This window comes from Panthera tigris, chromosome D1 (genome assembly GCF_018350195.1).
Source record: "Panthera tigris isolate Pti1 chromosome D1, P.tigris_Pti1_mat1.1, whole genome shotgun sequence".
Taxonomy (NCBI): Eukaryota; Metazoa; Chordata; class Mammalia; order Carnivora; family Felidae; genus Panthera; species Panthera tigris.
The window spans coordinates 104,169,168-104,186,289 of NC_056669.1; the positions used below are offsets into that span (position 1 = coordinate 104,169,168).

General features: G+C 55.8%; 1 protein-coding gene and 1 long non-coding RNA gene across 2 annotated transcripts; one reads left to right on the plus strand and one right to left on the minus strand.

Annotated features, from left to right (window-relative positions):
• Positions 1-4,253: 4,253 nt before the first annotated feature.
• LOC122231028 lies at positions 4,254-5,720 on the minus strand. The gene is made up of 2 exons (XR_006208136.1): positions 4,964-5,720; positions 4,254-4,882 (listed from the first exon to the last, which is right to left on the minus strand). It is a non-coding gene; the product is annotated as an uncharacterized LOC122231028 (long non-coding RNA).
• Positions 5,721-9,938: 4,218 nt separating this feature from the next.
• Positions 9,939-17,100, plus strand: CCDC86 (coiled-coil domain containing 86). The gene is made up of 4 exons (XM_015542031.2): positions 9,939-11,473; positions 14,221-14,350; positions 16,020-16,094; positions 16,289-17,100. Exons 1-4 carry the CDS (start codon positions 10,668-10,670, stop codon positions 16,406-16,408), a joined length of 1,131 nt encoding a protein of 376 aa, XP_015397517.1. The 5' UTR covers positions 9,939-10,667; the 3' UTR covers positions 16,409-17,100.
• Positions 17,101-17,122: the final 22 nt, after the last annotated feature.

Sequence of the window (17,122 nt, forward strand, 5' to 3'; positions counted from 1 at the left end):
GAACCGGCGTGAACCAGAGGCCTCACCCTGGCAGAGAAGGTACTGTCGACCTGCTGATAGACATTCAGACGCGCGCCGCTTCCTGGTGCCCACCTCCGTCAGAGGTGACAGCAGGTTGCAGAATGCACATGCCAGTACCTGGGACGTGCCAAGGTAGAGTGCCCATGTGTCCTTAGTACAGGTCTAGTTACACCTGTCTTCGTGATGTGCCACCCAGACCAAGGCTCCCATCTGGGTGATAAATTATCAGGGCACAGGAGCCCCTGAGAAAGTTGCTCTCAACCCTCAGCCCCAGAGACATATGATGACAGGCCACCAGGAGGTGGTGTGGAATCAGGTACCGAACGTGGGCAGCCACTGAGGCTGCTGTCCCAGTGGATCAGCTCTGCTCAAGGCTGCACCCGGAAAGATATTTATCTGGGGTGCCTGGGTGGCTCAGTCGGTCGAGCATCCAACTCTTGATTTCGGCTCAGGTCGTGATCTCACAGTTTGTGGGTTCGAGCCGCACATCAGGCTCCACACTGTGCAGAGCCTGCTTGGGATTCTCTCTCTCCCTCTCTCTCTCTCTCTCTGCCCCTCCCCTGCTCTCTCTCAATAGTCCTGCCTGCCGTGCAGATCAGAAATACTTGGTACCCTTCAAATTAATAATCTCCCAATATTTGTGCAACGTTAACTTGGGGTGGGAAAAAATCATTTTCCCATAGATAAAAATTGTAACGCTCTTTCTTCATGGTCGAAATGGAGTTGTATGCACCGACCAGAACTCCGGTTTATTTGGAATTGTCTTTCCTGGTTCTCCTCTCCCGCATGTAACACAAAGCTGGATGGAGCGCATCACTCACTCGGTTGCCAACGGCAGAGTGACTTTCCGGGGGAGCAAACAAGTCTCTTTCTACATAGAGTTTCCAGGGGGCGCCTGGGTGGGTCAGTGGGTTAAGCGTCCAGCTTCGGCTCGGGTCATGATCTCGCGGTTTGTGGGTTCGAGCCCCGCGTTGGGCTCTGTGCTGACAGCTTGGAGCCTGCTGCAGATTCTGTGTCTCCTTCCCTCTCTGCCCCTCCCCTGCTTGCGCGCTCTCTCTCTCTCTCCCCATCTCTCTCTCAAAAATAAATAAACATTAAGAATTGTTTTCCAAATACAAAAATAGTCTCCACTTGTCTGCAAGTGTTCATGGTTTACTCTCTATAGTTATTCTGTCTGTAGTTTCTTTGCAACCAAAAACTTTTGTGGAGACATTTAAAGTCTCGCGGATGCGATCTTGGTAAACACCTCTTTGCTGTGTATTAATTGGTTTCGGAATCTGGGCTGCCTGGCAATGCCCACCCCAACCCCCGGGGGCTGCCAGCGGGCTGGTCTCATGGCTGGACAGGCCAGTGGACACAGTAATTTGCGATGCACATCAAAAAATATCCCCCTACCCCCACTGACATGTGCCAGTGCTAGGGAGGAGAAAGCTTTCTATTTAAGGGTATTATCCACTTATGTACTTACCTGTTTAAGAGTATTTTGGCAAAAGGGACACGGATTTCCTTTCCACCAGCTCCATGAGGACCTACAGGTGGAAACCTGAGTCAACAGGCAGCAGATTTCTGGTAAATCCCTATGAGGTTTCAGTGTTCCTCTGAGTCAGTGCCTGGGGAAGCTGCCCGCCTGGACCTGCCTCCTCCAAGAAGTCCTCCCTGATAGCCCCTCATCCTCAGGAACCTCAGCTGGTGAAATCTGATCGTTTTTGCCCCTGGGCCTCACTTGCCTACTTGGGTAGGCTACCTCACAGGCTTCAGCTGGTCTCAGCTAGAGGACAGCGTCCCCGTCTTATGCTGGTTTGTGCACCCGTGACATCCAGAACATGCCAGGCAGCAAAGACAGTTTGCTGGAATTGATCTCTTATGTGTTGACTGATTCTAAATCCCTCTAGAGAGTGTCGAGGAACAAAGTCCTTGAACAAACCCCTTTCGTATGCACCTAAAGACCCCCTACCACTCATCATACATTTAACAATTTTTTTTTTAATTTTGAGAAAAGGTTGGGACTCTTAACTAGTCACTCTTCTTTTTTTTTTTTTAGTTTTTTTAAACGTTTATTTATTTTTGAAAGACAGAGAGAGAGCACGAGTGGGGAAAGGGCAGAGAGAGAGCAAGACAGAATCTGAAGCAGGCTCCAGGCTCTGAGCTGTCAGCACAGAGCCCGACACGGGACTCGAACCCACGAACTGGGAGATCATGACTTAAGCCAAAGTCTGGTGCTTAACTGACTGAGCCACCCAGGCGCTCCAACCCTTAATTATTTTAAATGTTCTCGATTCTCATCATTCTCTATTCTATTCTCCACTATGATTCTCAAGAAATCCCCACCGCGGTGTGAGCTGGCCTTTGTCCAGAAAATAGTGGTGCATTATCATAACAAGTATCCCAGGTAAAGTTAAATCTCTCTTGAGAAACCATCATCCAAAATTGTGCCGGCTTGATGTGTCATCTTTATTGACTCATTCATTCAATAATTATTTATTGGGCAACTACTAAGTACCAGGTATTAGTCTGGACTCTGGGAATATGGTAACAAACATGATAGGAAAAAAATCCCATCCATAGGGCACCAACATGCTAGCTGGTGGGAAATAATAAACAAGTAAGCATGTAATACATATTAATTTATTGTAACTAAAGAACAAGGAAAGCTTGCCCACCCAATCTGCTTCCAATAAAGTCATGAGGCTGATTAGGCACCACCCCTGCCAATCACATCTGCTCCAAGAGAGGGCGCAAGACGTTGCCCCTTGAGGTAGACACCTGATTGTAAGCAAATACCTTCTGTTGCAGTTACCATTGCTTCGTAACAAAGAACCCCAAAACCCAGTGATGTAAAACATCCATTTTATTACGCTCATAGGTCCTGTGGTGCAGAACCTGGCATAGCGGGGAGAGTGGCCTCTGCTCCATGATTTCGGGGACCTCTGCTGGAAAGATGCAAAATCAGGAGTCACCTGACAGGTGGGGGCTAGGATGATCTGGAAACATCTTGGCTCATGCCTGGCAGACGATGCGGTTGTCAGCTGGAACACCTTCACTGGCCTCTCCATGCGGTTGGCGCATAGGACGATGGGGGCTTCCTCACAACATGGCAGCTGAGTTCCCAGAGTGAGCGTGCCACGAGAGCCAGGCAGACGTGCATGACATTCTTACGATCTGGCCTCAGAAGTCACACACCAGGGGCGCCTGGGTGGCTCAGTCGGTTGAGCGTCCGACTTCGGCTCAGCTCATGATCTCACAGTCTGAGAGTTCGAGCCCCGCGTCGGGCTCTGTGCTGATGGCTCAGAGCCTGGAGCCTGCTTCCAATTCTGTGTCTCCCTCTCTCTCTGCCCCTCCCCCATTCAAGCTCTGTCTCTCTCTGTCTCAAAAAAAAAAAAAAAAAAGTCACACACCATACTCTTTTGGCCAAAGCCATCACAAAGGTCCTTCTAGGTTTGGATGTAGGAGAGACAAAGACCCCGCTACTCAAGGGAAGGGGTGTCGAGGTCACACTGGAAGAAGAGGACGTGGATGGCAGATACCGTTGCTGCCAACTTTAGAGAATGCGGTCTCCCACCCCTTCTGTCTCTAATCTCAAAAGGAAGAAAAAAAAAAAAAAGCGGGGTATCCGAATCTGCCCAGAGCCATCTCGCAGGTAGAGGGCTAAAACCACTCGGGCAGAGAGTGATACTATCTGAGCATTGTGTGATATTTTATTTTGAACTGAAAGTAACAGAGCCTGCTCTCTATGCAAGGTGTGCAATTTCTTAATGACCTAGAATGCCTGCCTCCGGGCTTATTCTTGATGTAGGTCCAATGGCTAAAACACAAGGACAGGGAGGTGCGGGTGAAGGCGCACACGCTTTGGGGGCGGAGCACTGCGTTCAAATCCTCTCTGTGCCTTTTGCCAGCTGCCTGTTCCTGGACAAGTTCCTTCTCTAAAAACCCGGGTGGTGGGAGCAACTTCCCGAGGGGGCTGTTGCCACAGCCTCCATGCTTGGTAACCACTCTGACAGAATCTCGGTCATCTGAATTTCCAGGCGCGCCTGGGTGGCTCAGTCGGTTAAGCATCCAACTCTTGATTTTGGCTCACATCACCGTCTCAGTCGGTGGGGTCGAGCCCTACATCTGTCGGCACAGAGCCTGCTTGGAATTCTCTCCCTCTCTCTCTACCCCTCCCCCACCCATGCTTCCTCTCTCTCTCTCAAATAAAAACATAAAACGTTTAAAAAAAAAAAAAAACTTCCAGGGACATTGGTATGGTTTTGTGTATTTTCCATCCACTGCAATAAAATACCTTCTCGTAAATTGCTACAATCTTTATGTCCTGAAAATTCACCGTAAACGATACGCTTTTAAAAGCTGTAAACGTCTGTAAACAAATAGACTTGTTTGTTTCTACAACGGCTGTTCCGCAGAACAAGCCTTGGGGTGGGAGATCCAGAAAAACGAGGCTGGCGGCTGGCGGATCCAGCGGGGGCGTCAGGGGCAGCGACTCCATCTTGCACCTGGGGAGTCTGAGGTTCTGGAAGGCGCGTGAGAAGAACAAAGAAGCAAGACCGTTGGCTCGGGGGACACCTCATCTCACTCATCTGACACTGAGTGAGTCAGCTCAGTCTGATTCGGGGCTGGTCACAGCGCACAGCTGGAGGGTGCAGAGGTGGGGAGAACTGAGATTTCCTGGCCACGGGGCCTGCAGACCCCATCTTCAAACAGGGACCACCTCGCTGGTCTGTGCTTCAGGAAGGGAGCCTCATACTTTGCTCCTTGGTCACCAAGGCCAGGCGTCCAGGGGTTGCCATGGAGATGAGGGCTGCCATCTTGGTTGGGGGAGGCATCCCTCCCTGGAGCAGATATCCCGCCAAGGAAAGGCCAGAGCCTAGAAAGACAAATAAAACTTTAGGGGAAATGAAAGGAGAAGAATTAGCCATCGGGGAGGAAGGGAGGGGAGGTGACTCACTGTGAAACTCTGCAGTCAGGCAGATCTCGGAACTGAGAGTCGTGGGTGGGGACATGGGAACATCTCTCCGCCAAGTTCTCCATCCCCACACAAGGATGAAGCCCCCAGCTGTCACCCGCTGATGCGTGTCCAAGGCCTGTAGCCCTGCCTCCTAGACACAACCTTCTGGAGCAGAGATGGCTCCTGGCCAGGGCCGGGCAGCCAGATTTCGACTTACGCGTCCTGAGTTCAGGTTCTGCCACCTTCCAATTGCGCGCGGGCCGGCAGGTCACGTGGCCTCTCCGCGATGCTATTTCCTCACCTGGACACTAGGGAAAATGATTCCCGCTCCGCCTTCCTCCGAGGAAAGTTTCAAGATTCGAGGGTTGAATATCTGTGCCCCCAAGACAATGCAGGCGCCCTCCCGGGAGAGGCCACAACTGCCCTGCTCGCTGCTATATGCAGAGCTCCGGCCACAGAGCAAACACTCAATAAATATTTGGTGGATCACTAAGTGACAGGGTGGTGGTGAGCCTGGCCCCACCCCGTCTGGGAAAGTGAAGCAGGAAAGCTCTTCCTGCACCACTGAGCTTAGAGAAATGCGGCCTCCCAGGCCTACTCCAGACCAACCGAATAACAATTTCTGGGACCAGGGCCCAGACTGAGTTTCAACACCTCCCTAGGGTTCCGATGCTCCCCGACATTTGATAAACATTGCTGTTTGCAATGCTTGCCGGGGAGAGCTCGAGGTGGGATACGAGCTGCCGTGGCCCCCCTCCCCGGGGACTCTCCCTCCCACCTGGCACAGGTGTTCATTCCCCAGCCCACCCCCACCCCTTCCTGGACCTGCCTGGAGACAGGGGGACATGCTGTGGCAGCTGGCGCAGGGAGGAGGTCTTGTCCTCTGGGGGGGCGGGGGGGGTAGGTCTGCCCCTTCCTGTTTTAGCAGAACCTGCAGCTGCCGTGGGGGATGAGGAGATAAGCTTTGAAGGTACCCAAGAACTTTGCAGAGTGGCCCCTTCCCCATCCAGTCAGCTTCTCTGTCCCCCGGCAACGCCCCGTGGGACAGCTGGGAGGCCTCACACCAAGGGTCCCAGGTGCTACTCCCCCCAACCCCCACCAACACCCTCTTCCCCAGCCCCTCTGCTGTGGTCTCTGCCCCGCTCCTCCTGAGGCCCTGAGAGTCAGTGCAAGCTTCTGGGAACACACAGGAGATGAGCATGAGATAAGCACCCCTGATAAGAACTGACACCATAACCTTTGTCCTGTCGCACGTTCTCAGTAGGATCTGATTCAAGGTTTCTAGAAGCAGCAGTTCACACACGCAAAGGGGGAGGGGAGCAGACACTGAAGGAGGGGAAGAGCTGGATCTCCAGCAGGTCAAAGCCAAATGCAGCCAGGCCAAGTGACAAAGCCCGCACCTGTCCAGGAGAGCCAACGGCTCACGTCCAGGATCCAGGGGACGGCAGCTGGAACCAGACTGAGGGTCTCCGTTGATGGCTGGCCATCAGGAAGAGGATGGGGACCCGGCCACCCTGATGGGAGTCGTGGAGCAGGGAGGTGACAAATGCACTCAGCTCTCCATGGGGCAGTCAACCCTGGGGGCCTGTGGGAGCACTGGACACCACATTCTGGAAGGTTGTAGAGCACTGCTGTCTTTCCCGGAGGTTTACTGTGTTGTCTGAGAAGGACAGCTGGAGGAGAGGGAGACATTTGGCCTGGAAGAAGACAACCCGGGGAAACTACAGGAAAGCTGCCTTCAAATGCATGACAGACCTCTGAGTGGAAGGGCGGCCCAGCCCCACAACACCGCCACCTGTCCTCACTCCAGCCACAGTGGGCCACGTCCCACGGCCAGCCGCCCACCCACCTCCCCCGACTAAGGAACCCCTTCCACGTCCTCAGCTCCCCCTGCCTCCACTCCTGGCTCAGCGATGGGACAGTAAGAGTGTGGGTGTGGCATCAGGAAGCCCCAAGCTCCAGTCCTGTCCTTCCCTCCGTGTCACTCTCCCCAAGTGTCACCCTCTGCCAAATCACAACCCCTTCCAGCCTTGGATTTCCCTGTCAGGAAACCCGGGGCGTTCACCTCCCACCTGACTCAGGTGTCTGGTCCCAGCAGGGCGGCAGTGAGCTTCTCCCTTTGTTCACTCATTTGGCAAGTGCTCGTCTGGTCCTAGCAGTCACCCGCTTGCACCGACATCCCACGGGACCGAGCAAGCACCCAGGAGAGGCCTGGCACTTGGGGACTGCCCGGTTAGTGCTGCTGGTGACCACGGGACCCGTTCCCTGGCCACCTCTGATCTTGATGCCGAGCAGAGGACCGTACAGATACGGGCCCCTGACATCTGGAGACGGCCGAGCCCTCTCACTGCAGCACCTGTGGCTGGCTGGGGACCGATGGCTCAGAGGAGAACACCCGATCCATATCTCCGTTTGCGCACGGTTTTCTGCAGTCAGCAGATCTCGGGTTACATAAGTAAGGCGAATAGTGCCGATACAGCACGCTCTGCCCGCTGCGCGCGGTGCACAGAGCCACAGCTGGCCCGCGGGGCAACCAGGCACCCAGCACCACGGTGCACGGACCAGGATCAGCGTGAAGAAGAGGCGAGCAAGGCAGCTAAGCATCCCAGCTCTGGAACTGTAATCCTAGCACCTCAGTGTGTAGCTGTGTGACTTCAGGCAAGCACCTTAGCCTTCCTGTGCCTCGATTTCCTTAGCCAGATAATGGGGAGATTTACTCCTTTTTAAAAAAAAATTTTTTTAATGGTTTATTCATTTTTTGAGAGAGAGCACGAGCAGGGGAAGGGCAGAGGGAGAGAGGGAGGCACAGCATCCGAAGCAGGTTCCAGGCTCTGAGCTGTCGGCACACAGCCTAACTCGGGGCTTGAACCCACAAACCACAAGATCATGACTTGAGCTGAAGTCAGACACTTAACCAACTGAGCCACCCAGGCACCCCACCCCCCATGGAGATTTATTCTTAAGAGTTGTGGCTCTGTGGTCAGACAGCTGGTGTGGATCCCACCTCCACCACTTATTTGCTGTGTGACCTTTATAAGTGTCCCACCCTCTCTGTGCCTCAGTTTCTTTATCTCTGGGAAATGGAGTAATATCAACAGCACCTGCTTCGCAGGGGTGAGGATTAAGTAGGTTTGTATAGAGCAAGCCCTTGAAAGAACGCCGGGCCCAATAATTGCTCACCCCAGTGTTTTAGGCTGTGTTCCTCCACAGCCGACTTGGAGACAAGGACTTACATGCAAATAGTCTATTCAGAAAATGAGCCCAGCAGGGGCACCTGGGTGGCTCAGTCGGTTAAGCAGCTGACTGTGGGCTTCAGCTCACGCATGGTCTCACGGTTCGTGGGTTTGAGCCCCATGTCGGGCTCTGCGCTGACAGTGCAGAGTCTGCTTGGGATTCTCTCTCTCTCTCTCTCTCTCTCTCTCTCTCTCTCTCTCTCTCTCTCTGCCCCTCCCCCCCCCAAATAAATAAATAACCTTAAACAAGAACAGAAAATGACCCCAGCAACACCTATAAGGGAGTGGGAAAGCAGGGACCAGGAAAAAGCCAAAAGAGGGTGTCTCTGCAAACCACTGGGGCTCAGTCCTGCTGGGGGGCCTCTGCGGAGGGGGGAGAACCCCTCAGCATCCTTTCCCCACCCCAAGGGCAAGGAGGCTGGGATGGTTGCAGTAGGAAGCAAGGGAGTCCCAGCAGTGACCACCGCATCAGGCTTCTCTGAAAACTTCAGGCCTCTCCCCTGGGCCCCTGAGCACCATTTATAATGACACTGACAAACCGAGCTCAGGAGGGAGTGGAGGGTTCTGGGCCAGAATTCGCTTGATGCCTAGGTTGATGAAGGGTCTCCACGCGGGAGATTCAAAGGATTCAAAACATTCTGTAAAACATCTCCCTTTCTCACACCACCCTAGTAGGGATCTGACGCCACCCTCTGAAGTATTTTAAGCAGGGACTGTGGGGATCCGATCCAACTGGCATTTGTGAGTGACCCCTCCAGCTGAGGACAGGAGTTCAGGAAGCAGGGAGCAGAAACTGGCCTGGAGCAGGCCTGGTCCAGTCTCCACCAGCCACCCTGGTCATGCACACTGGGCTCAATTCTGAATGGCAGGCCATTTGGCCTCCAGGCTGGAGCAAAGAATTTAAGGAACCAAGAGCCGGGGGCTAGGAGAGCTGGGTGAGGAGGGGTCCTAGCTGCTTCTGCAGTGAGGAGCTGAGCTGGGCCTTCCATGGCCCGGGAACAGGAGGGTGCTGAGCCTACAGATGAAAGGGCCAGGAAGGTAAGAGGCTGACACGTGATTACCGCACAAGAGTGCAACTGTTTCTGATGACATGAAGGGATGGTGGAGAAGCCTTCCTAACCCTTAGGGAGGGGGTTTCAACAGGCCGAACTCACCAGGATGCATCTTGGATGCCGTGGAGCACTAGCCAAGGGGCAACGGGTATTAAGGGATTCTCAGTCCACTTTTCCATCCTCCAGAAACCTTTGTCTGGGTTTTCCTCCTCCTCACCTCCTCCTTCATCAGCACTCAAGACACCCTGGGCCCAGTCTGACACTCACTCCCGCTCCAGTGTCAGCGGAGTGACTCAGCGGGTGGGGGCAGTGCTCAGGGCCTGGACTTCTGCTCTGCCTTCTCTCTGTGTCCCCTGAGCACCCTTGGACAGCTTCCCAGGCCCTCTCATAACCCCTCAGCTGGAGAAAGAGTGGTCTGTAAAAGAAGCCAGTGGGACAGCCAGACAGGGGTCCTGGGATCCCTGCGGGCCATCCCCAGGCAGTTCTAAGGAAACACTGAAGAAGATCTGGGATACAGCTGGGCAGCTTCCAAGATGTTCATCATCAGACTCACGCTGTGAGTGAATCAAAACTTCCTCTTGGGTCTCATGCAGCAGAAGGGAGAAGGCAGGCTCACACCTTGCAGCAAGGACCTCTGCCTTGGCTAAAAAGCAGCTCAGTGATGATCTGAGCACGGTTTCCAGAACTGGGGCTGAAGGTGCAATTGGGCCACAGGACAAAAGGTGGTGCATCTTACCAGCACCTCAACTTCACGCATGAATGTTGAAAATGTTGAAAAGGGAGAGCCATAGATACTTAAGCACGGGATGGGAGAAGGGAAGGGTTTAACATGCAACTCAAGACTTACATTTCCCGCTTCTGGGATTCATTACAGAGCATTAACTCTGGTGGTTATGAGTACTCCGTCAGGATGATTCTCGATACACTAAGCTTGTGCAAAATCACCCATATTACAAACGAGAAAATTGAGGCCCCGGGAGTGGGACCCCTGTCCAATTAATGGCACAGGAGTGAGTTCGCCGCAAAGTTTCCACCTAGCCTTGCCTACAGGCGCCCTGGACCTCTTCCCAATCCTCGTCTCCCCGGGAATGGGTCACCCACCCCCTTCCCTTCTCTGCCTGCACACTCTTTTCCTCCACCCCGGGGGAGTAAGATTGCAAGGAAGGCAAACGCAGCCCACGAACGAGCCATCCCCCGGGGGTAAATGTGCCAAAGCGCTTTGCGCACGCGCCTTGTAAGCCCAGCCCCCTCGGGCCGTCGATCCCGCCTCTCCGCCCAACACTGACCCGGTCTCCCCGGCAACAGCCCCTCCTGCCCCACGCTGATAGGGCGGCCCCTGACGTCATAGGACGGCGCCGGTAGCCGCAGAGACGGTCGCGGCTGCACGTGGGTGAAATTTGGAAACTTACAAGCCCCACCATGGATACACCGCTCAGGCGCAGCCGGCGGCTGGAAGGCCTAAACCCTGAGTCCCCCGACACCCCCAGCTCAGTTTTACAGGTGAGACGGGCCCTTGTGGAGTTCAGGTCGGACCCAGAAGAAACGAGGGAGCCCGGGTCACCTCGGAGTGCGCGGCAACCCGGCCTGGAGTCCCCCCGACGTCAGCCGGAGACAAGCCCGGGATCGCCTATTCTACCGCAGGGTGCAGGCTTGGGGTCCCCCCGAAGGGAGCCAGAGCCGGGCCCAGAGTCCCTCCAGCGCCAGCAAGATCCAGGCCCGGAGCCGGGCCCAGAGTCCCTCCAGCGCCAGCAAGATCCAGGCCCGGAGACGCCCCCAATACTTCCGGAGTCGGGTCCAGTATCCCCCGGATTTCAGCCAAAGCTAAGTGGGGAGTCCGCAGAGTCCTCCCAGGCCCAAGAAGAACTGGACTCGGAGTTGGCCCTGAATAAGAAGGAGCTGGCCCCCGGGTCTCCCCGACATCAGCTGCAGCCGGGCCCAGCATCACCAGAGCCTTACCAGGGTCAGCAAGCGCCGGGTCCGGAGCCCTCGCGACCACTACAGGAGCTGACAGCGCAGCCACCCGGCTCCCCCCGGGGTCAGCATGAGCCGAGCAAGCCACCTCCGGCTGGCGAGACGGTGAGAAGCGGCCTCGGGGCAAAGAAGCGGACGAGCTCTTCAGCCCAGGCCCCAGCGTCCAAGAAGTTGAAGGAGGTGGAGGAGGTTCCCGTAATACCTAAGGGAAAGCCCAAATCGGGGCGGGTGTGGAAGGACCGCTCCAAGAAAAGGTGAAGTTGGAGACCGCGGGGCCGGGGTGTTGTTCTCTGTGGTGTTGGGGTGCCAGTGCCGCCTGGAGACGGGCCCTGGGTTGGAGAGAGCTCACAGTTTGGGGGTCTCGCACAAACAGCTAATTATAATCAGAATGTGGTAAAATGCCCCGGAAACCCAGGGAGGGTGAGACCGTGCCCTGGAAGGTTATGTGAGGCTTTCCTCCTCAGAGTACCTGTGGACCTCTCCTGTAACACCTTATTTGTGTTTTCCTTCAGCAAGCATTATCTTTGCCCTCTGCCTAGCGAGGGAAGCAGAAGCGAGTAAAGCAGCCATAACTTGACAAAAAGCCGGGAGGCCTTCACCCCCTTGTATCTGTTAACAGTTATTTGTCTCTGTGATAAGAAGTATTACCAAGCCCTGAGCGTATAGAATACTGCTAAGCATCTTGGTGAGGGTTGGCCAGGGCAAAGGCCTTGCAAAGAGAGGGACCGGCACGCGTCGTGCCATTTAGTCTGCACATCAGTACCGTGAAGCAGCTGGTGTTAAGATTCTGCTCGTTTTACATATGAGGAAATCAAGGCTGTGGGGAGAAATGGGGGGGGGGGGATATCAGACGATGGGTCAGGAGTGAAAGCCGAGAGACCAGTAAGGAGGCGGTTGTAGCAGAAATAAAACAGGTTCAGAAGCTGCAGGCCGGGCTTGTGGATAAGAGCCAGAGGGCCGTTGAATTGATGTCTGGGGTCTTTGAGGAAGCAGCTTCGGCGGGTGATGAGTGGGCCCAGAGACCGGCGAGGTAGAATCTGCAGCAGGAGGTATCCGAAACGAGGCCTGCGGAGGGAGGCAGTCAGCTGGGAAGGCCTGGTGGCAGCCCCACCTTCCAGGCTGATGTCAAATGGCACCTGCACAGGGCTCCTTGGGTGTGCCGTCTTCCTTCTCTGAAGGATGGCGTTTATTGGGTACATACCATGCGCTCAATGCTTCTCCAGCCTTGTCTCCATTGATCATCCCACACCCTTCGGAACAGGAGCCATTCTCGTCTCCGTATAACGTGGGAAGTCGCTGAAACCCAGGCTACTTCGCCCAAGGTCACTCAAGTAGTAGGCAGTGGATTCAGGCCCTGAAACCCAGGCCGGCCTGCCTGCCTGCCTTCAACCTCCAGGTAAAGCCAGTGCTCTGGAACCGCACCGCCCCAGTAGCTAAGCCGCCGGGCACATGTGGCGATTTAAATTTAAGTGGATTAAAATTTAAGAACCCCCAAATTCCGATTCCTCCGTCACACCAACCACATTTCACGTGCTCAGCTGACAGAGCGACTGGAGGCCACCTTACAGGACAACGTCAATACAGAGCATTTGCAGCATTACAGACAGTTCTGCCGGGCTGTGCTGCTCTAGAAACATGCAGCATTGTGTCCCGGGGCTCTGTGTGCATCTAAGTCCCCACTTCCTTGTCCCTTTGGGTTTCTCGCAACTGGGGTAGGGAGGAAGTTTGTGCTCAGCCCCGTCCTTTTGGGCTTAGGAAGGTCTTCAGCACCGGGTCCTTGGGCAGAGGGCGAAGGAGCAGTCTGTTTGTTTGTGTGTGTGTGTGTGTGTGTGTGTGTGTGTGTGTGTGTGTGTGTGGAGGGGCGGGGGGTGTTCTCGAGTCAGAACTCGGCCGAAGGCGGACAGGCCTGGGGTCAAGGTCCAGGCTGTGTGTACCAGACTCCTGTGGAGCAAGAAGGCGGGGGGATGATCCACGAGAGCAGAATTGATTGACCCTTCCCCACGGTGGGGAGTGGGCTCTGCCCTGTGTGCACCACAGCCTTCAGAGGCTGGGGCGGGCCCGCCGACCTCCTGTGACCACTTGGGGTCCCATATAATGGAAGTGGATGAAAAAGAGCTCTTTCAGAAGTCAAGAAAGGGGTAGGGGAGGCAAAAAGGCCACTAGGAGAGGATCTGCTAAGGAGAAAAGGCCCACGGGACACCCAGGAAGACTTTAGATAGTTCTAGGAGAAAGACCTATGGAAAAGGGGAGAGCATAGCTAAGTGAACCCCCATGGTCTCATCACCTGCTCAACTTTCTTTTTCTTCCTGCAGTATTTTCCAGCACATCCTAGATGGATCATTCCACGTGTACATCCTTGCAGTATGCAGTCTAACAGAGACCATCCCGTTTGTCCTGTGACTGTAATGTCACTCTCACACTCAGGAACACCAGGACGTCCCCGATACCTTCTAATGCTACTGCCCCTTTTACATTCCCCCTACTGGGGAGAGAGATTCTGAAGAGTTCGTTACAGAGGCCCCTCACCACCTGCGCTGTTCTGAAACAGAACAGGCTGGCCCCGGAGGGAGGGAGCCCTATCTCCAGAAGCATTAGCACCCAAGCTGACTTTGCTTGGTGGAAGCAGCAGAACTTTGCAGAAAGGCTGTGTGGTCTGGACTATGGTCACAGACAGCCTTCAGTCTTGACTGCCGTTCAGGTACAAGGTGACCTTGGGCGATGATTCAACCTCTTTGAGCCTTGGTTTGCTCCTCTGTTGAATGGAGAGGACAAAGTACCTGTCCCAGAGACCCATAACTAGGGCTTAAGAAATGGCAGCCGGCATGAGTGGGGCCCATTCCTGCCCCAAGTTTCTGCAGACCCAGAGGGCTGACTGCCTGGCAAGCAGGCAGGTAGGGATGTCATTCTCCCTGGGTTCTGGGGTAGAAGGTCCAGAGCCGAGAAGAGAGTGGGCATCGGTGCCCCCCACGGACTACAAGAGTGCCCGTCATCTCCCACACAGGTTCTCCCAGATGGTTCAGGACAAGCCCCTGCGCACATCCTGGCAGCGGAAGATGAAGGACCGGCAAGAGAGGAAGCTGGCCAAGGACTTTGCTCGGCACCTGGAGGAGGAGAAGGAGAGACGCCGGCAGGTGAGGGGCCAGCCAGCCGGGCTGAGGCTGGAGCTCAGGGGCCTGATCCGGTGACTGCTGTGATAGGCCTGGGTGGGGGAGAGGGGGACTCCCACCTGTGCCCAGAGGGAGGCAGGGCACCAGGCTAGAAGCAGAAGTGGGGTCTGGGACCCCAGGTAGGGAAGCCCAGTGGGACGTCCAGCTTTGCCCAGCGCTCCATACGACACTCGATGATGGGGAGGAGCCCGGGACAAGGCCCCCCCCAGTGGCCCTCACTGATGATAGAAGCATTTGGTGAGATGGGCTTAGGTTCCTTGCTCAGGTGGAAAAGCTTCATCCCCGGAATCGTTCCCATCGTTCTCCAAGAAGCAGCCACCATGCGTCAGCAAAGTGGATACCCCACACGTTCCTCCGGCTGTCTCCCGGACGTTGTTCCCCAGGCCAGAAATGCCCTCTCAGAGGTTCCCGATCTCTGGGAAGCCCCAGGGTGGCACACAGAGAATATGGGTCAGGGACCATCACACCAGGACTGGCATTACTGGAGGAATGTCACTTGCCTAGTGATCCCAGGGTCACGGGAGGAGTGAAGCACCTCACCCCGAGTCTGCTCACTGAGGGAAAGGGCTGAGCCAGTCATTCCGTCATCCGTCGCCTGCTTCGAGCCGCCCCAGCTAATCCCGTGGCCGAGGCCCTGCAGATACTGAAGCGGCTGCCGTGTGCCAAGTCCTTGTCTCACTTCCTGTGTGGCCCTGACTCCCTCTTGAGCAACACAGGCCTTCTTGTCACCGCCCCTCGGGAACGCCCCTGCCCAGCCCTCAGCCCAGCCGGTCCCCTGATGGGAGCCCAAGTCTCACTTCTCCTTTCTCCCCGGGGGCCCAGGCCACCCCTGTTCTGCTGAGAGGCCAGGCGAGGCTCCTGACCATACAGCGGCCTCGGGGCCGACATCCCCTCGGGCCCCACCAGGGACAGCAGTCACCACAGCCAGAAGGCACTGGACTCCCCATTCCCAAGACAGACTCCAACTAGATTCATCTTTGAAGTGCTCCCAGGAGGCCGGGTACCATTCCAGGGCCGGTGCATGTACTCATTCATTTATTCCTCAGGACAATCCTATGTAACCCTCCTCACTTTGAAGATGGTGCGTTGAGGCACAGAGAGGTTAAACAAGTTGGCCAAGGTCACCCATCTGGAAGTAGCCGAGTCGAGATTTGAGCCGGGGCCAGATAGCTCAGGAGCCTCTTCTCCATAGCCTCCACCCTTCCCAGCCCCACGCCTGGACGAACCTTAGGGGAGACCCTGAGGAGGTGGGAGTGAGGGAGAGGGCCAGGCCACCCCGCTTCCCTGGCATTTGATGAGGGGCTGGTGCCAGGGGCCGTGGTGCACATGCCCGAGTTTCCAGGTAGGGAACCACCGGTGTCTTCCCTCCCCCGACCATCCTCCTACCTAAGCCGCATAACCAGGCACCTGCCTTGTCCGCTGCAGTCAGGAACTTCCCGCCGTCGTGGGCCTCTCGTCCCACGGGCATACCTCTTCGCTGGCCCTCCCCCCGCCACACCACCAGCGACAGTCGGGCCGGGGTGAGAGGGCCTTTCCTCCTCCCTGGGAACTCGGCCAGCTCTCACTCTGGGGCCTAAGAGACCGGGGCTGCCTCAGCTCCTAGACCCAAATCCCCGTCCTCTGTGTGTTCCAGGAGAAGAAACAGCGCCGGGCGGAGAACCTGAAACGCCGCCTGGAGAATGAGCGGAGGGCAGAGGTCGTCCAAGTGGTGAGTGTTGTCTGGCTCGGGGGACCTGAACCACGGCCAGGCTGGGCACTGTGTTCGAGAGACCTCGGCAGCCCTGCCTCGCGGCCTCCACTCCTGCTGCGTATGACCCAGGCCCCTGTGGGGAGGCCTCTCTTCCCGGGGCGCAGGGCAGAGACTACAACCGCACTGACGCCTTCTCCTCACCCCACCCCCAGATCCGAAACCCTGCCAAACTCAAGCGGGCAAAGAAGAAGCAGCTTCGCTCCATCGAGAAGCGGGACACGCTGGCGCTGCTGCAGAAGCAGCCCCCCCAGCGGACAGCAGCCAAGGTCTGAGTCCGGGACACTTAGAGGCCGTCTGTGGCCCACCACTGTGTCAGACACCGCACTTCTCCGGCCGCTGGTCACGTGCCTCTGCGGGTCTCGGCCCTGCAACTCTAGCCCCACTCCACCCCACCCCACCCCAGAGGGGCTCTGAGCCTTTGAGGACTCTGGGGCCCGGCAGAGACTAGAGGAGGGAAGAGGTTCAGCACCCCCCGCCTCCTTCCCCCTCCTTCTTCAAGTGCCTTGCCACCAAGAAGAGTAAATTCTCTGGTTCCTCGGGGAGCTAACATCTGGAGGGCGATTCCCCAAATGTGTGTTTCTGTCTCAAGGTCATGGGTCCAACCCAGGCCAGGAGGCTGCAGTCGGGAACCGGTTCCTCTCACACCATCCCAATGACTGCTCTGGGTCCCTCTGCGGCCCACTGACCCTGTCGCCCGGCAGCCTGAACCCAGCTCTCCTTCCTTTTCCACACTGAAAGATTAAGGGAGGTTGCAGGGAGCCAGGTTCCCCCAGCTCCCTCTCGCCTGTACCGGACGCTGCAGAAGCCCCAGAGATTGGATTCACGCCACGCAGTCTGCATCAAAGATATTTATTGAAACACTGCTGTATACAGGCTCAATTCTAGGTATCGGGGAATATAAAGGCCCCTGCTCACAAGGAGCTTTCATTCTGACGGAGAAAATCTAATAAACAAGAAAACGGCATTGTGTGTCAGGCGGCGACAAG

Excerpts from the sequence above, each read along its gene's own strand:
- CCDC86 (XM_015542031.2), top strand. The coding sequence starts at position 10,668 with ATGGATACACCGCTCAGGCGCAGCCGGCGGCTGGAAGGCCTAAACCCT. Across the intron at positions 11,474-14,220 it reads AAGGACCGCTCCAAGAAAAG|GTTCTCCCAGATGGTTCAGG; the intron begins GTGAAGTTGGAG and ends TCTCCCACACAG. Across the intron at positions 14,351-16,019 it reads AGAAGGAGAGACGCCGGCAG|GAGAAGAAACAGCGCCGGGC; the intron begins GTGAGGGGCCAG and ends TGTGTGTTCCAG.